At 45.8% G+C, this 16115-nt stretch overlaps 1 protein-coding gene across 1 annotated transcript in view; it reads left to right on the top strand.

The window, feature by feature from the left end:
• ASTN1 (astrotactin 1) overlaps nt 1–16115 on the top strand; it is a 320336-nt gene that overhangs the window by 233472 nt on the left and 70749 nt on the right. The window contains exons 10-12 of the mRNA XM_007531466.3: nt 4085–4222; nt 4728–4878; nt 14399–14565. Of these exons, the coding sequence (XP_007531528.1) occupies nt 4085–4222; nt 4728–4878; nt 14399–14565 (456 nt within the window). The remainder of the gene's footprint in view (nt 1–4084; nt 4223–4727; nt 4879–14398; nt 14566–16115) is intronic.

Here is a 16115-nt window from a genome sequence, read left to right as displayed (position 1 = left end):
CCACAGCTTCTTCCCCTGGATCTTTCAGAGCTGTTCAATTCCCTTGGAAACAACAGGCTCCAGTCTCAGTGTTGGCTCCACCCCTGACTGCTCAAACAAGATGGCTGACAGCTCAAGAATGGCCATGAGGAAATGCAAAGTGAGCACAAAGCCTGGGGCAGTTTAACCTTCTACCCACACCGACCCTTGGGCCTCAGATTCCAGGCACTTTTGAAGCCAAATCAATCACTTGCCCTCAGTTGGACCTTTAGTGGTAGATGTTGAGTCTCTGTATAAAGGGGCTGTTGTGTCTTTGACTTTGCCAGCTGTTTCTCAGCAAAACAGAAGGTGAGGGGCAGCTGGGCAGGTAGCTCAGTGTTAAGAGAGCAAGGCTTGTATTCATGATGTTTTGAGCTCCCTCCTGAGCACCTGTGCTGGAGAAATGCTTGGGTTCCCTCTCTTTAGAGAAATGTGTCTTTGTGGAGGAGATGAGCATGGAGGGGCCCCTCCTCCCTCTTCCTAGAAGAGGGGTCCCCTTGACTGCTCTAGACCCCTTTGTGCAGACCTAATTGTGTATGCGTTTAAAATACATATATTTACTCAGTTATTTACCACACACACACACACACACACACACACACACAGAACCAGAGCATCACTCCAACACATGCAACGCCAGGAATTGAACTCAGTATCTTATACTTTGGACCCTAGCACTTTATCCACTGCACTACATACCAAGCCACATCTAGTCCCACTCTGTCTTTATATCCTTGGGTATAGGAAAGGTTAAGTACCTCCACCAGGGGTACCCCACTTTTTAAAAGTCTCCACTATGCTACTTTACTTTTAAGAGGCAAGGGAGACAGCATAATGGTTATGCAAAAGACTTTCATGCCTGAGGCTCTGAGGTCCCAGGTTCAATCCCCTGCACCACCATAAAACCAGAGCTGAGCAGTGCTCTGGTGTATCTCTCTCTCTCTCTCTCACACACACACACACACACATTAAAATAAACAACAAATTAGTTTAAAGAAAATAAAAAAAAAGAAAGACCCATATGGACTCCTACTAACCAAAGGAAATTCAAAAAGGATTTCTGCTTTTTTGGTCAAAATTATATATTTTTTCCCTTTTGTTGTCCTTGTTTATCATTGTTGTTATCATTATTATTGTTATTGCTGTCATTGTTGTTGAATAGGACAGAGAGAAATCAAGAGAGGAGGAGAAGACAGAGGGGGAAAGAAAGACACCTGCAGACCTGCTTTACCACTTGTGAAGTGACCCCCCCCCTGCAGGTGGGGAGCTGGGGCCTTGAACTGGGATCCTTACTCCATGTGCGCCTAACCCTTTGTGCTACCCCCTGGCCCCCTGTGTTAGTTTTATAGTAGCTATTTTAGAGGCAGAGGAAACTAAACAGAGAGAGCCCCCACCCCAGATATACCTCTAGGAACTACTTTAAATGGGCCATGTCCTTACCACATTATTCTTGCTTTTGCCATGTGTCAAGAGCTTTTATGCATTGATGAAATGGTTTGATGGCCAGATTTTTTTCCATGTAAGTTAACAGTAAATGCTTCTTTACTTTAAGCTGTTTCCTTTGCATGATGCTTTATGGGAAGAGTCTATTTTCAGATATTTTGTTCAGAGAAGTAGGAGAACAAAGATGAGGATGGAAAAAGGGGAGACACTACCCATGTCCTGGCCAGCTCCACTGATATGATCTTCCTGCTACTTGCTGGGCAGCCTGTACAGTGAAGCTGATACCCACCTTCTCCTATGTAGGTGGCCCTTGTGTCTCAGAGGCTCACTCTAGGGGCATGTGAACACTGTCTGGTGTGGATGCTTATAACCTAGGAATCCTGCTCAGTGGTCCTTCTCTGTGGCCATGTTTCTCCTGAACAGGCTCGTAATGTCCATCTTTTCTCCCAGCACCTCAGGCAAACCTGGAGCAGAAGATGAAAGGTTGAGTTAGGGGACAAAAAAGGACCTCATAACTTCTAGTTGGGGATTCATTTTAATCATGCTTGGCCTTCCATGGTCACACTCACAAACAGGCACTCATGCATACGCGCATGCTCGTGCACATAAACACACACACACACACACACACACACACACACACACACACACACACACACACACACACACACACACAGGAAGGGAGTGTAGACTACCGTATCCACACTGCTTCCCATAGCACAGACTATTTTTAACTATGAAAACAGAACATTTGAAGCCTTTGAAAGAATATGAATGAAAGAATGGGTCTCCTTAAGAATGGGTCTCCTTAAGAATGGTCTCCTTAAGCTCTCCCTTGACATGCTGATTGATTTCACTTGAAGCCCTGCTATAAGAATGAAAATGGAACATGCCTTGTTTCCTGACATTGAGCCTGCTGGTTGAGGGCTTGGGCAGGGGTGCAGGGACACTGGGTCCCTCTTTTTCTCCCTGGGAGAGAGGGAGCTCCTGCCTGCAGTCATTCCTGTGTGTTTCTATCACACAGTGGCCAGGAAAGGTGGAGTTTCTCCTCCTCCCTTCCCCAGGTGGGGTTCCTCCAGGCACAAAGAGAAGGCACCCCCACCCCAGCGGTCTGCCACATCCCACAGTCTGGGAGGTAGCACAGCTGTAGAGCACAGAACATGTATTTCTGTGGTCATGAGTTTGCTCCTCAGCACTGCGTGTGCCAGAATGGTGTTCTGATTCTCTCTTGATTTTTTTTTCCTTCCAGGGTTATTGCTGGGGCTCAGTGCTGGCAGTGCAAATTCACTGCTCCTGGCAACTATTTTTTCCATTAAAAATTTTTTTTAAATGTTTATTTATTCCCTTTTGTTGCCCTTTTTGTTTTATTGTTGTAGTTATTATTGTTTTTGTTGTTGATGTCATTGTTGTTGGATAGGACAGAAATGGAGAGAGAAGGGGAAGACAGAAAGGGGAAGAGAAAGATACCTGCAAACCTCCTTCACTGCTTGTGAAGCGACTCTCCTGTAGGTGGGGAGCAGGGGGCTCGAACCAGGATCCTTACCATTTTTTTCCATTTTATTGGATAAAACAGAGAAAAATTGAGAGAGGAGGAGATAGAGAGGGAGAGAGAAAAAAAATACCAGCAGACCTGCTTTGCAACTTGTAAAGCTTCTCCCACTGTAGGTGGAGAGCCAGGGTCTGGAATCCTGATCCTTTTGAGGGACCTTGTGCTTAGTGCTATGTGTGCTTAACTGGTACACCACTGCCTGGCCTTCTCTGTCTCATTCTTATAAAATAAATAAACACATCTAAACAAACAACAATAAGTTTTAAATGCTTCCAGTTATATTTTACCTAACTCAGGGCTGGGAGATGGGAGACCAGTTGAAAATCTGAAGGAAATTGGAACTCACCTTTTTAAACTTTGTTAAAAAAAAAAAATTAAGGTGACTAAAGATAGTCCAGTGGGTAGTGCATATACCCTTCCATTCATAGGGCACTGAGTTTGATCCCTGGCACCACATAGAGGCACCATGCACAGCACAAGTGAGCTCCATGGATGGTGGGCCAGTGCAGTGTGTCTCTACTTCCTCTCTCTCTTTCTCTCTCTCTTCACGTGTACAGAATAGAAAGAATTGGGTCAGGGGGCTGCTTGTTGGTTCATTAGTTAGTGCAGCATAAAAACAAATACTTTGGGGCCAGGTAGTGGTGCAGCTGGTTAAGTGCACACATTACAGCACACAAGGTCCCAGGTTCAAGCCCCTAGCCCCCCCCCTGTAGAGGGAAAGCCTCACAAGTGGTGAAGTAGGGCTACAGGTGTCTCTCTGTCTTCCTCTCCCTCTCTATCTCCCCCACTACTCTCAATTTCTCTCTATCTCTATCTAGTAATAAATAAATAAATAAATAAATAAATAAATAAATAAATAAATAAATAAAAACACTTTGAGTAATAGGGACAGAGTGCTGGAATCAGCTTCCAGCATCTGGCTCTGTGGACAGGGGGAGGCTGGACCTTCATGGTCAGCATTTTCTCTATAAAGGGGCACTAAGCCTTCCTCTCTGTGGAGGGAGAGTTGAGGAGAGAAGGAAGGCATTAAGGTGTGAGCCCCCTCTCCCCTCACGCCTCCTCTGTGTCCTGCAGGTTCACCTATACACTGGGGGAGGGCATGTGGCTGCCCCTCAGCAAAAGCTTTGTGATTCCCCCTGCGGAGCTGGCCATCAACCCCTCGGCTAAATGCAAGACAGACATGACAGTGATGGAGGACGCCGTGGAGGTCCGGTGAGTCCCTGGGGCCTCTGAGCTCACACTAGACCCCGGAGGCTGACAGAAAAGCTGCCTGAAGGCCCAGGTGCCAGATCCTACCAGTGGGGAGAGAGGCTGCTGGCCCTCTCCAGGCTCCCCTTTGACCAACCAGCGTCAGCTTTGCTCTGGGTCAAGCCTACAACCTCAAGACTCAAATTCAGGGAAAGAACATCAAATCAGTGTCAGAGCTCATCATGTCCCCAATCAATAGTCCGTCTCCCTGCCCCAGCTCAGACCTCAGACCTGTTCTCTGGACAGGCATTTTTCTCAACCTGGAGGAAAATGCATGTCCACTATGCATCCCAATCCCCAATCCCATCCATGCTGGGAGGTGGGCCGATTCAATCTCTCTCTCTCTCTCAATCTCTCTGTGTATGTCATTGGGAATCCTGCACAACCTCAAGGGGGCAGGTGAGGGGTCCTTGCCTATGCACATGGGCTGCCCTAGACTCCTCCCCGAGCCTGCTGTTTGTCCCCGCAGGGAGGAGCTGATGACCTCGTCCTCCTTCGACAGCCTGGAGGTGCTCCTGGATTCCTTTGGACCTGTGCGGGACTGCAGTAAAGACAATGGAGGCTGCAGCAAGAACTTCCGCTGTATCTCTGATCGCAAGCTGGACTCCACAGGCTGTGTGGTAAGTCTGTGCTGCCAGGTTTGTGGATTCAGGCCTGTGCTCAAGTGCACTGCAGATAAAGAGATGAAAGCACACTGTGGCTGAAAGAGCGGGGCCAAAGTGACCCTTCTCTTGCTGAAACTCTTCTCTGGAGCCAACAGTCAGTTCATCTAGAAATGCATATATATACTTTTATTTATTTATTAATGAAAGAGAAACGAAAGAGAAGGGAAAAAAAGACATAGAAGAGAGGTCAGATCACTGTTCAACTCTGGCTTATGGTGATGCTGGGGATTGAACCTCAGATCTCAGAGCTTCAGGCATGAAAGTCTTCTTGCTTGACCTTTATGCTATGTCCCACAATCCCATCAGAATTATTTATGAATCACTTACTCTGTGCCCTGTGGACTAGTCTGAGGGACATCGCACCAACTATAGAGCACAGTCCTCCTTCCCCAGCAGTGCCATCTGAGAACACCGTGACTGCTAGACTGACTTTATCCAGTTCATTTTGCAGAGCCCCACTCAGCTCTGACTGTTGGTGGTTCTGGAGATCAAACCTGGGACCACTGGCTTACAAGCCCTGGGTGCTAGCATTGTATATCTCCTTAGCCATATAGCATGATGTTGGTGCTGACAGGAAAGCAACCCTACTTGCTGAAATAGAACCAATTAGAAGACACCCCCCTCTGACTGGAGTCTACTGATTGCAGCAGAGAATTTGAGGAGAGATCTACTTAAGACTTGAATGATCACAGAACTACACTCTTTTCGGAAGAGTAGAAAAAAGCACGGATCCCTTTCAGACCAGGACAATGAGTTCCTGTTCTGCTAAAGGTGGTTTTCTATTTGGTGACCAGCTGTTTGGGTTTTGGCAACCTTTGTGAAGTTTCATGCTACTAATAAAAAAAAAAAATCATTAGGGCCAGTGGGGGCCCAAGACAGCCTGCATACCATGGATGTGGATAGTGTCTGCACCACACAGGTAAACAGAGGCAGAAGCAGTGGTTGCAATTGGCTTTTACAGTGACAATTAATACTGATCATATGGTTTTTCTGTGCTATAGTGTGTTTCCCAGCCTTCCTTCATGCAAGGGCAGAGTAATGCAGCCCTGCAGAAAGGCAAAGGGCTGGGGTGAGAAGGGAAACAGAAAAGGTGGGCAGAAAAGAGGGGAGGAATGATTGACTGTGAGGCAGTCCTGCTCCCAGCTGTAGGGTGGGTAGAAATCCCATCATCTTCCCAACCTCTGTCCTCTCTAATGGTTTCCAATACTAGAAAAGGCTAGAGAGCCCAGGCTCCTCATTTTATCTTCACCCTCATCACTATATTCTTTTATTTATTTATAGAAAGGAAACATTGACTAAACCATAGGATAAGAGGGGTACAACTCCACACAGTTCCTACCACCAGATCTCCGTATCCTATCCCCTCCCCTGATAGGTTTCCTATTCTTTAACCCTCTGGGAGTATGGACCCAAGGTCATTGTGGGATGCAGAAGGTAGAAGGTCTGGCTTCTGTAATTGCTTCCCTGTTGAACATGGGCATTGACAGGTCGATCCATACTCCCTGCCTCTCTCTCTCTCTCTTTCCCTAGTAGGGTGGGGCTCTGGGGAATCAGAGCTCCAGAATGCATTGGTGGGGTTGTCTGTCCAGGGAAGTCTGGTTGGCATCATGCTAGCATATGGAACCTGGTGGCTGAAAAGAGAGTTAAAATACAAAGTCAAACAATCATGGACCTAAAGGCTGGAATAGTGCAGATGAAGAATTGGGGGGCCCGCCATTTTGTAGATAGCTAGTAGGCATATTTTAGTTATATTCCAAAAGTTGAGAAAGAAGATCACTATGTTCTAATGAGTCTTTTGATTACCTGCTGCCCTATTGGCCACACACTGCTCACAGCAGGTGGCATTTCACCTGCCCTGGAGCACAGATGTGTGTAGACAACCATGGGAAACCAGTTCCTCTCTATGTAACAGTAGCAGAAGACCCTATCCCCAAAGCTTTCAGAGAAATGGGGCTAGAGAGCTGAAATAGAATGCTAAATCCAGAGCCAGGAGATAGAGATCTGATATATGAGAATTTGAAAAAACAAAACAAACAAACAAAAAAACAGAAGCAAGCAAACTATTTCTAAGACTATGTGAGAACTTTGGGTGGTGGGTGTGGTATAGACTACAATCTTATAAGATTATTATTACTATTCATCACAAATAAACAATTGAGTTAAAAAAGTTGAAATAAAATGCTGAATCTAGGGCTAGCAGATAGTTCACCCAGTAGAGTGCATGCCTTGCTTTACTTGAAGCCCTGGGTTCCAACCCTGGTGCCATGTAGGATCATTATGGATAACAGTGAGAGAATCCCAGGGGCTGGTAGAGTAGTGCCCAGATGCCTCCCCCAATTCTTTTAATGAAATAAAGAATGAAAAAGTTGAGCCAGGAAGGCATTGTTCATATGTGAGGCCCTGGCTCCATTTCCCAGAAAAGAGTTGGAATTGAATTCTATCCCCTACCTATGGAGGGGAAGAGTCCTGCCTGGCTTGGGCTTCCATGTCAGAGCCCATGAGCAAGCCAAGGAGATCATTGTTTATGATAGAAGTGAGGCCAAGGCCAAGTGCACCTGGTTGAACGCACATATTATAGTGCAAAAGGACCCAGGTTCAAGCCCCTACTTGGCACTTGCAGGGGAGAAAACTTCATGGGTGGTGAAACAGTGTTATAGGCCTCTATCTTGAGATTCTCTTGCTCTCTCTCTCTCTCTCTCTCTCTCTCTCCCCCCCCCTCTGTGTCTCTCTCACCTCTATTTCCCTCTCATTTCCTCTCTGTCTCTATCCAAAATAAATTAAAAAAATAAAATTATTTTTTTGAAAAAAGACCAGCATGAAGCAAGAGAAATAATAGCTCATGTGATAATTACAGCTATGTGTCTCAACAGTCTTGGTGAGGTGAGTCTGACTTGGCAGCAGGACTGTGCTCATCACTCAGAATCGACTGCCCACTCAGTGCAACCTCCATGGAGCCAAGGCGTGGATGTCTCCATTTTCCACAACTTCCACTCATCTCTCAAGTCATTAAGCACCCGGCAGTCATGGGTGGGGATGGGAGGGAGCAGTGGTGAAGGGAAGCAGCTGGATGGGAAAATAATTTGAATTGCATGAGCGAGTTATGCCTTAGACCAGTGGTAAGTCAAGAAGCCAGAAGCATCTCATGAAAAATGATTGACCTTGTGTATTCTAGGGATCACTGAACTAAGCACTCCTTAAATAGACCTTCTGAATGGGGGGAGGGCTGTTTCCATCATAAATGATGTTTTCTCCCTAACCAAAGAAGGGTTAACCTAGGACCTTGAGTTCTATCCTGAACAAACAGTTATCCTTTAAGGACAGCTATTGTATCCCTCTCATCTCCCTTTCTTTCTTTTTTGGTAACATTTTATGTATTTATTCATTGTATAGACACAGAGAGAAATCTACAAGGAAGAGGGAGATAGAGATGGAGAGAGAAAGAGACAACTGCAGTGCTGCAGGTGGGGACCAGGAACTTGAACCTGGGTTCTTGCGCACTGCAACATGCCTGTTCTACCAAGTGTGCCACTGCCTGGCCCCTGACCTGCCTTTTTAACACATCCCTCTCAATCCTCTTCTGCTTCCTTCTTCCACTTCAAAGGACATGTGCTTATACCAGGCTCACCTAGATATTCCAGAAGAGGCTCCCTAGCTCAGTATTGTTCCCCCAGTGGAACAATACAGTTACTTTTGTCAAGGAAAGTGACAAGTTCACAGGTTTGAGGGATTATGCCACAGATATACATGGGGATTGCACGCTTTTTTTTTTCTTTCCCTCCAGGGTTATCACTGAGGTTTGGTGCTCAGTGCTGGCACTGCTCTTGGTGGCCTTTTTTTTTTTTTTTTTTTTTCATTTTATTGGTTAGGACAGAGAAATTAAGAGAGGAGAGTGAGATAGAGAAAGAGAGAAAAAAAGACACCTGCAGGCCTGCTTTACCACTTGTAAAGTGTCCTCCCCTTCCAAGTGGGAAGTCAAAGACTTGAACCTGGATTCTTGTGCATGTCCTTGTGCTTAGTACAAAGTGCGCTTAACCAGATACCAGCTACCTCCCTGACCCCGGGGCTTCCATTCTTATAAGGAATGGAGTGGAGGCTTTTCCATAAGCCAGGGCAAGAGAAGGGCCAGTAACTATAAAGAGAACACACCATCTCCTCTCACAGACACAGTGTCTCTCCTGTATGTTGCACCCTGCAGATACATTAAGAAGAGGTAACTTTGGGTCCTGTCATCTTTGTCTTTTGTATTTCTACCATTGCTGGGGCTTCACAGCTCTAGACTGACTTTTTCAGATAGAAAGAGAGGCAGAGACAGAGAGATAAAAGGAAAAGGGGGAAAGACTCCATAGCACTGAGTCTTCTCCTCAGCATAGCGAGGGCCAGACTCAAACCTGAATTGAGGAAGACAAGGCAGGCAAGCACCTTCCAAACTAAGCTATTATGCAGGTCCATCTCTTTGTCCTCAGACAGAGATTGGGGGGGAGTCCAGAATCTGAATACCACAATACCAGGTGCATTCAGGCAAAACCCCAACAAATAAAACCCATAGAGAACTTGATAGGGTGGACTCCTTGGTGGATAGGTGTTCAAGTTCAACAAGGGTTAAGAAGAAAACTATTTTTGGTTTCAGCTTTTTTTTTTTTTCTGGAAAGCTTTCAAAAATGTTTTACTCTTGAACTGAAGCCTAAGTAAGTCACCAGTGCAGTACAGATAATTGCATCTTTTTCAGTGATAGAGAATCTTGTCTTGCCTTCAAGGTCAGTGCTCTGGACAGTTTGCAGTATTTGGTCCTATAATTATTTATACCCATAATGTATAGTGTGTGTGTGTGTGTGTGTGTGTGTGTGTGTGTGTGTGTGTGTGTGTGTGTGTGTGTGAAAGGATAAAGGAGGAGGGAAAGGTAGAAAAGAAGAGAGAGAGAATTGATAATTATTTTAGAATAATTGCTCCTACCATGTACTCTGGGAGTTGCTTAGAATGAGCAAACAGCAAGCCTACAGATTATGTTAGCTTGTTGACACAGAGACTTCACTTTGGATTAATTGATCAAGAGTTTGTGATACTTAAAAAGGGGGGGGGGTTATATATGCGAAATTTGGAATCACACAGATGGAGTTCCCAAGTGTAGTTTTGCCATTTTTTGATCTCTGTGACCTTGAACACAAGACTTTATCTTTCTGAGTCTTCTCTATAAAGCGGGGGAAAGTCCATCTGTGTATTCTGAATGAAAGAGGATCTATGTAGACCGACACACATACAAATATTTTATCCCTGATAGCTGCTACTTATTATTTTTAGCTTTGCTTTCTAGAAAAGGAAACCCATCCTGGAGAAGGCAGCTAACTCTGCCCCCTCTCCAGATTTCCTAAGAATGTGAGTATCAGACTGTCCAGTTTGGGTGACCAACTGTGATCTTCTAGACATCAGGGCCAAGCTGGAAGCAGTAATGCCCGGTTTTAGGATTCTGGACAAAGTCTGCTTGTGTTCCACCTGATGAAGTCTTTGTCAAAAATCACACTGGATGGACCTCCTGAATAAAAGCAGGTGGCTGGAGAAATGGGGGGTCCTAGCCAGACACAGGGAGAGTGACTTGGCATGAATGTTGAGGCCACACAAGGCAGAAATAACAGGAGGATGCTTTTGTCTCTACTTGAAGGCTTCTCACAATTTTATAGAAGAGAAAAAGAAAAAAAGAAATCATAGTGTCTGAGGAGCACTGATAATTCCCATCAAACTTCCAAAATGCACTCCCCCTGTTCCTGCTTGGGTGGCCTCCTGGTGGTGAAGCCAGCTTTCTTCTGGTGGCACAGCTGGCAGAACAGCTGGGTGGCCAAAGAAGTAGATGGGTGGAGGAGACTCACCAAACATGGGGTACAATTTTCCGTCGCCTCATTTGCTTATTTACCATCATCTGGAACATCTGGGTCCACACAGCAAGAGGCAGCCCTGGGAAACTTCTTTAAATGCTATCACCTCCCAGTGCTGCAGCTGGCAACAGGGGGGAGCTTGTTGGGGGTGGGCCAGGCTGGGTGCCTGGCAGCCCCACGGGGGGCCGTTTGTTTGGGAAATTGCAGAATTAGTGTCTGCTCAACAGCACACAGCCTGCTGTGAGCTTCCAAGGGAAAACAGAGAGGGAGGGGAGATGGGTTTGCAGAGAGCACCTGCGGCTTCTCTGGACTGCTGGGCCAAGTTGCATGATGGCCAAGGGCAAGGGCAAGAGCAAGTTAGCAGGCAGGGTGGGAGGTGCAGGCTTCATTTGGGCTTCGTTTGCTTCTATTGAGGTGTGCTTTTGGAAGGAGTGTTTAGCTGGCAAACAGTGGGAGGCCAGCACCATCACTATCAGTCTGGGCTGGGGCTGTCCTGGTGGAGTGTACACCTTTCTGTGTGCTGGCTCTGGGTTTGTGCCCTGGCATCTCATGGAGCACTGTGGGCAGCGTGGGGATGAGGGTGGGGTTCCAAGAATGGTGAAGATGTGCTATGGTCTCTCTCTCCCTCTCTGTGTCTTTCTCCTTTCTTTCTCCCTTACAAAGTAAAGAACCCTACTGCACTGGGGACAGCTTCAGTGCTATGGTAGCTCTCCCTCTGTCTCTGTCTATCTGAAAAACTTGAACCAGTGTTGAAACCCAGGCGAGAGCAAAATAAACAAATAATAGAAAATTGGGCCAGGGAGACTGCTCATTGGTATCGCACAAGGGGAGGTTCTGAGATAACAGAAAGTTGTAGATGTAAATATAACCCAGACATTGGAGAGGGCCTAGATTTTTCCCCAGCTCTGCCCTATTCCTCCCCACAGCCAGGCCCTTTGCCTCCTTCTAGCCTGTTAGAAAGAATAAATGCCTGTTCAGATGTACAGAATCTTTGCACAGATGTAAGGAGCAGAATAAGAAAAAAAAAAATAGGGGATCAAGGTCAGTGGTGCACACGGTTAAGCACACATGTCAGCATGCACAAGGACCTGGGTACAAACTCCTGCCCCCTACCTACAAGGGGTCCACTTCATGAGCAGTGAAGCAGGTTTGCATGTGTCTGTCTTTCTCTCTCCCTCTCTAGCTTCCCACCCCTCTGAATTTCTCTCTATCTGTCAAGTAAAAAATAGGAAGAAAAAAAAATGGCAAAAATGGCTGTCGGGAGTGGTGGATTCATCATATAGGCACTAAGCCCCAGCGATAACCTTCGTGGAAAAACAAAAACAAAAACAACAACAAAAAAACATTGGCTTTGAGACAAGGTACCATACAGTAAGTTAATGAATTAATTGGCAACATTAAGGGGCTCCCTTTGGTGGGGCAAGAGGATTACAGGAGCTGGGAGAGGAAACTTCTAGAGCACAGAGCACAGTGCGGGCTCGGATGGGTATGTGTCCAGAATGTCAGTGGCCTGAGGAAGTGGAGAGGAGGCTGAGTCAGGGCTTCCAGAGGCAGCCAGGAAATCCTGCTATGGCCTCAGGATTGGTCAGCTCTCTGTGAGGTGGTTCTTTCACATAGAAAGTGTGGGCCAGTATCTCACAGTAAGCCCTTGGCAGTTTCTTAGAAGCTGCAACATGAAGGAAACAGTGTACAAAGGAACTCAGATTCTCAAATAATGCCTTTCAGTTCCACATCTCCTGACCCAGGATTTTTTTATTATTTTATTTTGCACCATTATAGGACAACATCATTGAAGGAAATGACATTATTCCAGAGCATACTGTACTAGACTTGAGGGCTTAACAAATGGGGGATGTAAATTTAGCCCTGCACTGTGTTTGGTGGTGCCATGGGAGCCCTCCCACTGGTCACCAAGCCCCGTGGTCTTACAGACCTCTCTGCCTGGTTTATCTCCTTGCTGTTAACCTGGGGGGAGTCTGCTGAGAAAAAGATAGTGTAAATGGCTTCACATTGAGAAAGTCCAGCATGCTCTGCAGCTATGAGTCTTTGGGTTTGATCCTTGGACCAGTGCCTAAAGATTAAAGAGTGTCTCCAAAGAACACAAAAACACCTACAGAGAACTATGCACACCTGTGATCATTGCACCACTCTTTGTAACAGCCAAAATTTGGGAACAACCTAATTGTCCAACAATAGATGAGTGGCTAAGGAAGTTATGGTATATATATATATATATATATATATATATATATATATATATAATGGAATATAGCCCAACTGTAAGAAATGATAAATTCTCCTCTTGTTGTGATGTAACTAGAACTAGAGGGAATTAGGTTGAGTGAAATCAACCAAAAGAAGAATGAGGGGAAATACAAGATGATCTCACTCATAGATAGAATCTAGGAAACAATGCAGGAAAACCATACAGGGTAGGACCTCAGTGGACTGCGTTCTATTACAGAAGGTCCACAGGCTCAGAAGAGGGAAGGAAGAAGTTCTATGGCCTAGTTGAGGATCTAAGTCTCCATGGTGGATCAGGGTAATGGTTTGGTGGACGATGAGATGTACTGGCACCTACCTTGGGAAAATGGGAAGATGTACCCTCATGACAACAACAATCCATACACCAACATTCCCTCAGTGAAGTGATACTGAAGTTGGAAGAATAACAAAGGTTTCAAGGGAGCTGATGAGACCCAGCTCTCATGCAATGCCTGTAGGTGTCATGTCACCTTTCTTGAGGTGCTCTTGATACAGAAAGGTAATGAGCAGAGTTCTCCCATGAGTGGGGAGAGCAGTCAAACACCCCCCTCCAGCACTACCACAGAGAAAAGCCCCATCCTTCCCGCCAGGAGTCCAAGTGCATTTCCTCCATCACCGCTGTGTGAGACCTTCTATGGTTAAGTGCTCTGGACATTTGAAAAGAAAAAAAAAGTCCTCTTAATACTTAAGTCCAAACCATTAGTCCCAGAAGAATCTGTGCTGAAACACATTGCTTTCACCTTAATCTGCTGGGGGGTGGGGGGAGACACACCTCCCTGGCTACCCCCAGTGTTTCCTTCCAGCCTCTGTGGAGCAACTAACTTTTTTTAAAAATATTTTAATATTTATTTATTTTCCCTTTTTGTTGCCCTTTTTATTGTTGTAGTTATTATTGTTGTTGTTATTGATGTCATCATTGTTGGACAGGACAGAGAGAAATGGAGAGTGGAGGGGAAGACAGAGAGGGGGAGAGAAAGACACCTGCAGACCTGCTTCACTGCCTGTGAAGCAACCCTCCTACAGGTGGGAAGCTGGGGGCTCGAACTGGGATCCTCTCTCAGGTCCTTGTGCTTTGTGCCACCTGCGCTTAACCCGCTGTGCTACCTCTCAACTCTTCAGGAACTAACTTTCATGCAAATTCATGTGTGGTGAGTGTCCAAAAGGGGCAGGACATCAACAGAGGGCCCCTGGATCTGGAGGGAGCCTAGTGTGGTGGAGCTTTTATCATACATTACTAGTTTTCAGATCTCAGTGCTGAAACAGGAGTTGGGCGGGGGACATTCAGGTACCCGGAGAACCCACTGTCATGTTCACCCATCCATGTACATGCTTTCTGATTGTGCCAGTGCCCCCCAGGACTCAGTCCCATGAAGGACAGCTCGGGCTGCTATGACCGTCACGTGGGCGTGGACTGCTCTGATGGCTTCAACGGGGGCTGCGAACAGCTGTGCCTCCAGCAGATGGCGCCCTTCCCGGATGAACCCGCCATTTACAACATCCTTATGTTCTGTGGGTGAGTGGGTTCTTGGCGTCTCTGCTTGGGTGGGATACATGCAAGACCTGAGTGATAAAATCAGGACACTAATGTCCCTACTTCATGTCACTGAGGAACTGTCAGGTGACTGGTGGCAAAAGGATTCCATGGTCTAAAACGTTGAGAAGGATTGTGGGAAGGCAATCAGGTATTCAAGAAAGGGAGGAGGAGGCGGGCAAGGGACCCTTAGATTGGTGGAAATGTGGTTAACTTCTTCACCCAAAGTCCTAAGAATTTTAAGTAGACACCCCCATCCAACATGGGATAGCCTCACCTAGCTAAAAAGCACTTGTTGGTGGCCCTGCTTCTAGAATCCTGGTTGCATTAATTCTCAAGATAGGTGAAACGCCAAGTGTCCAGGTGGCTCAAGGGCTCCTCCAAGGTGGAGGGAGTGGAAAAAGCAGGGATCTGTAAAGTTAAATTTGAGTCCTTTTTGGTTAGAATGAAAATTTGTTGACCCTCTCAATATTTCAATGTATAATGAGGAACATTATTATTTTTTTCTTGTTTAAAATTTAATTAATTAATTAATTAATGTGAGGTGGTACATGCCATGCCAGGGATTGAACTCAGGACTTCATGATTTTCAGTTCAATGCTCTAACCACTATGTCATTTTCTTCTTCTTTTTTAAACCTTATTTATTTATTAGGGGTAGACAGAGACAGAGAGGCAGGGAGAGAGGGAAAGAGACAGAAAGACACCTACAGCCCTGCTTCACTACTTGTGAAGCTTTGCCCCTGCAGGTGGGACCAGGGGCTTGAATCCAGGTCCTTGTGCTCTGTAATGTATGTGCTTAACCAGGGGCACCACTGTCTGGCCCCATACTGTGCCCTTTTTTTTTTGTTAGGGATTTAATAGCAATAGACATGATTGTAGGATTAGAGGGGTACAATTCCATTCAATTCCCACCACCAGAGTTATGCATCCCATCTCTCTCATTGGAAGGTTTCCTATTTTTTATTCCTCTGCAAGTATAAACAAAAAGTCAAGGAGGAATATTATATTCAGGGGTATTTTCATATTTCATATGCTTATCTATTTATTCATCTACTTTTGATAATTACTAGGCCTTCACTTCTCCAGGCTGACCTTTTCTTTTTAAAAGAGGCAGAGATAGAGAGACAGAGGGAAAGACACTAGAGCACCAGAAATTCCTTCAGTACAATGGGCACTGAGCTCCAACTTGGCATGCCCACAATAAATTGAGTGCACTAAGTCAGTTATTTTTCTGGCCCCATGTCATCTTTACAAAGCAAATAAAGATGTGATCCACTCTTCTGTATCCATAGTTGGCTCCTCTGTCTTTCCTCCTTCCTCCTCCTCCTTTCCTTGTCCCCTCCTCTGCCCCCTCTTCTTCTGCTGCCCCCCCAGCCCCCCCCCCCCCAGGGCCTTTGTTTTGTTCTATCTGCCCTGCTGGCCAGCAGAAATGAGTGATGTGTTATCCTTGCCCTCAAGGATTTCACAATGTGAGGGACTGACAACAAAGTGCAGTGCTTAGAACCACAGAGCTCTACTAGCTTATACTAA

Source organism: Erinaceus europaeus, chromosome 9 (assembly GCF_950295315.1).
Source record: "Erinaceus europaeus chromosome 9, mEriEur2.1, whole genome shotgun sequence".
In the NCBI taxonomy this organism is placed as follows: domain Eukaryota; kingdom Metazoa; phylum Chordata; class Mammalia; order Eulipotyphla; family Erinaceidae; genus Erinaceus; species Erinaceus europaeus.
The sequence above is the reverse complement of the archived record's forward strand: the minus strand, read 5'-3'. Positions and strand labels throughout refer to the sequence as shown.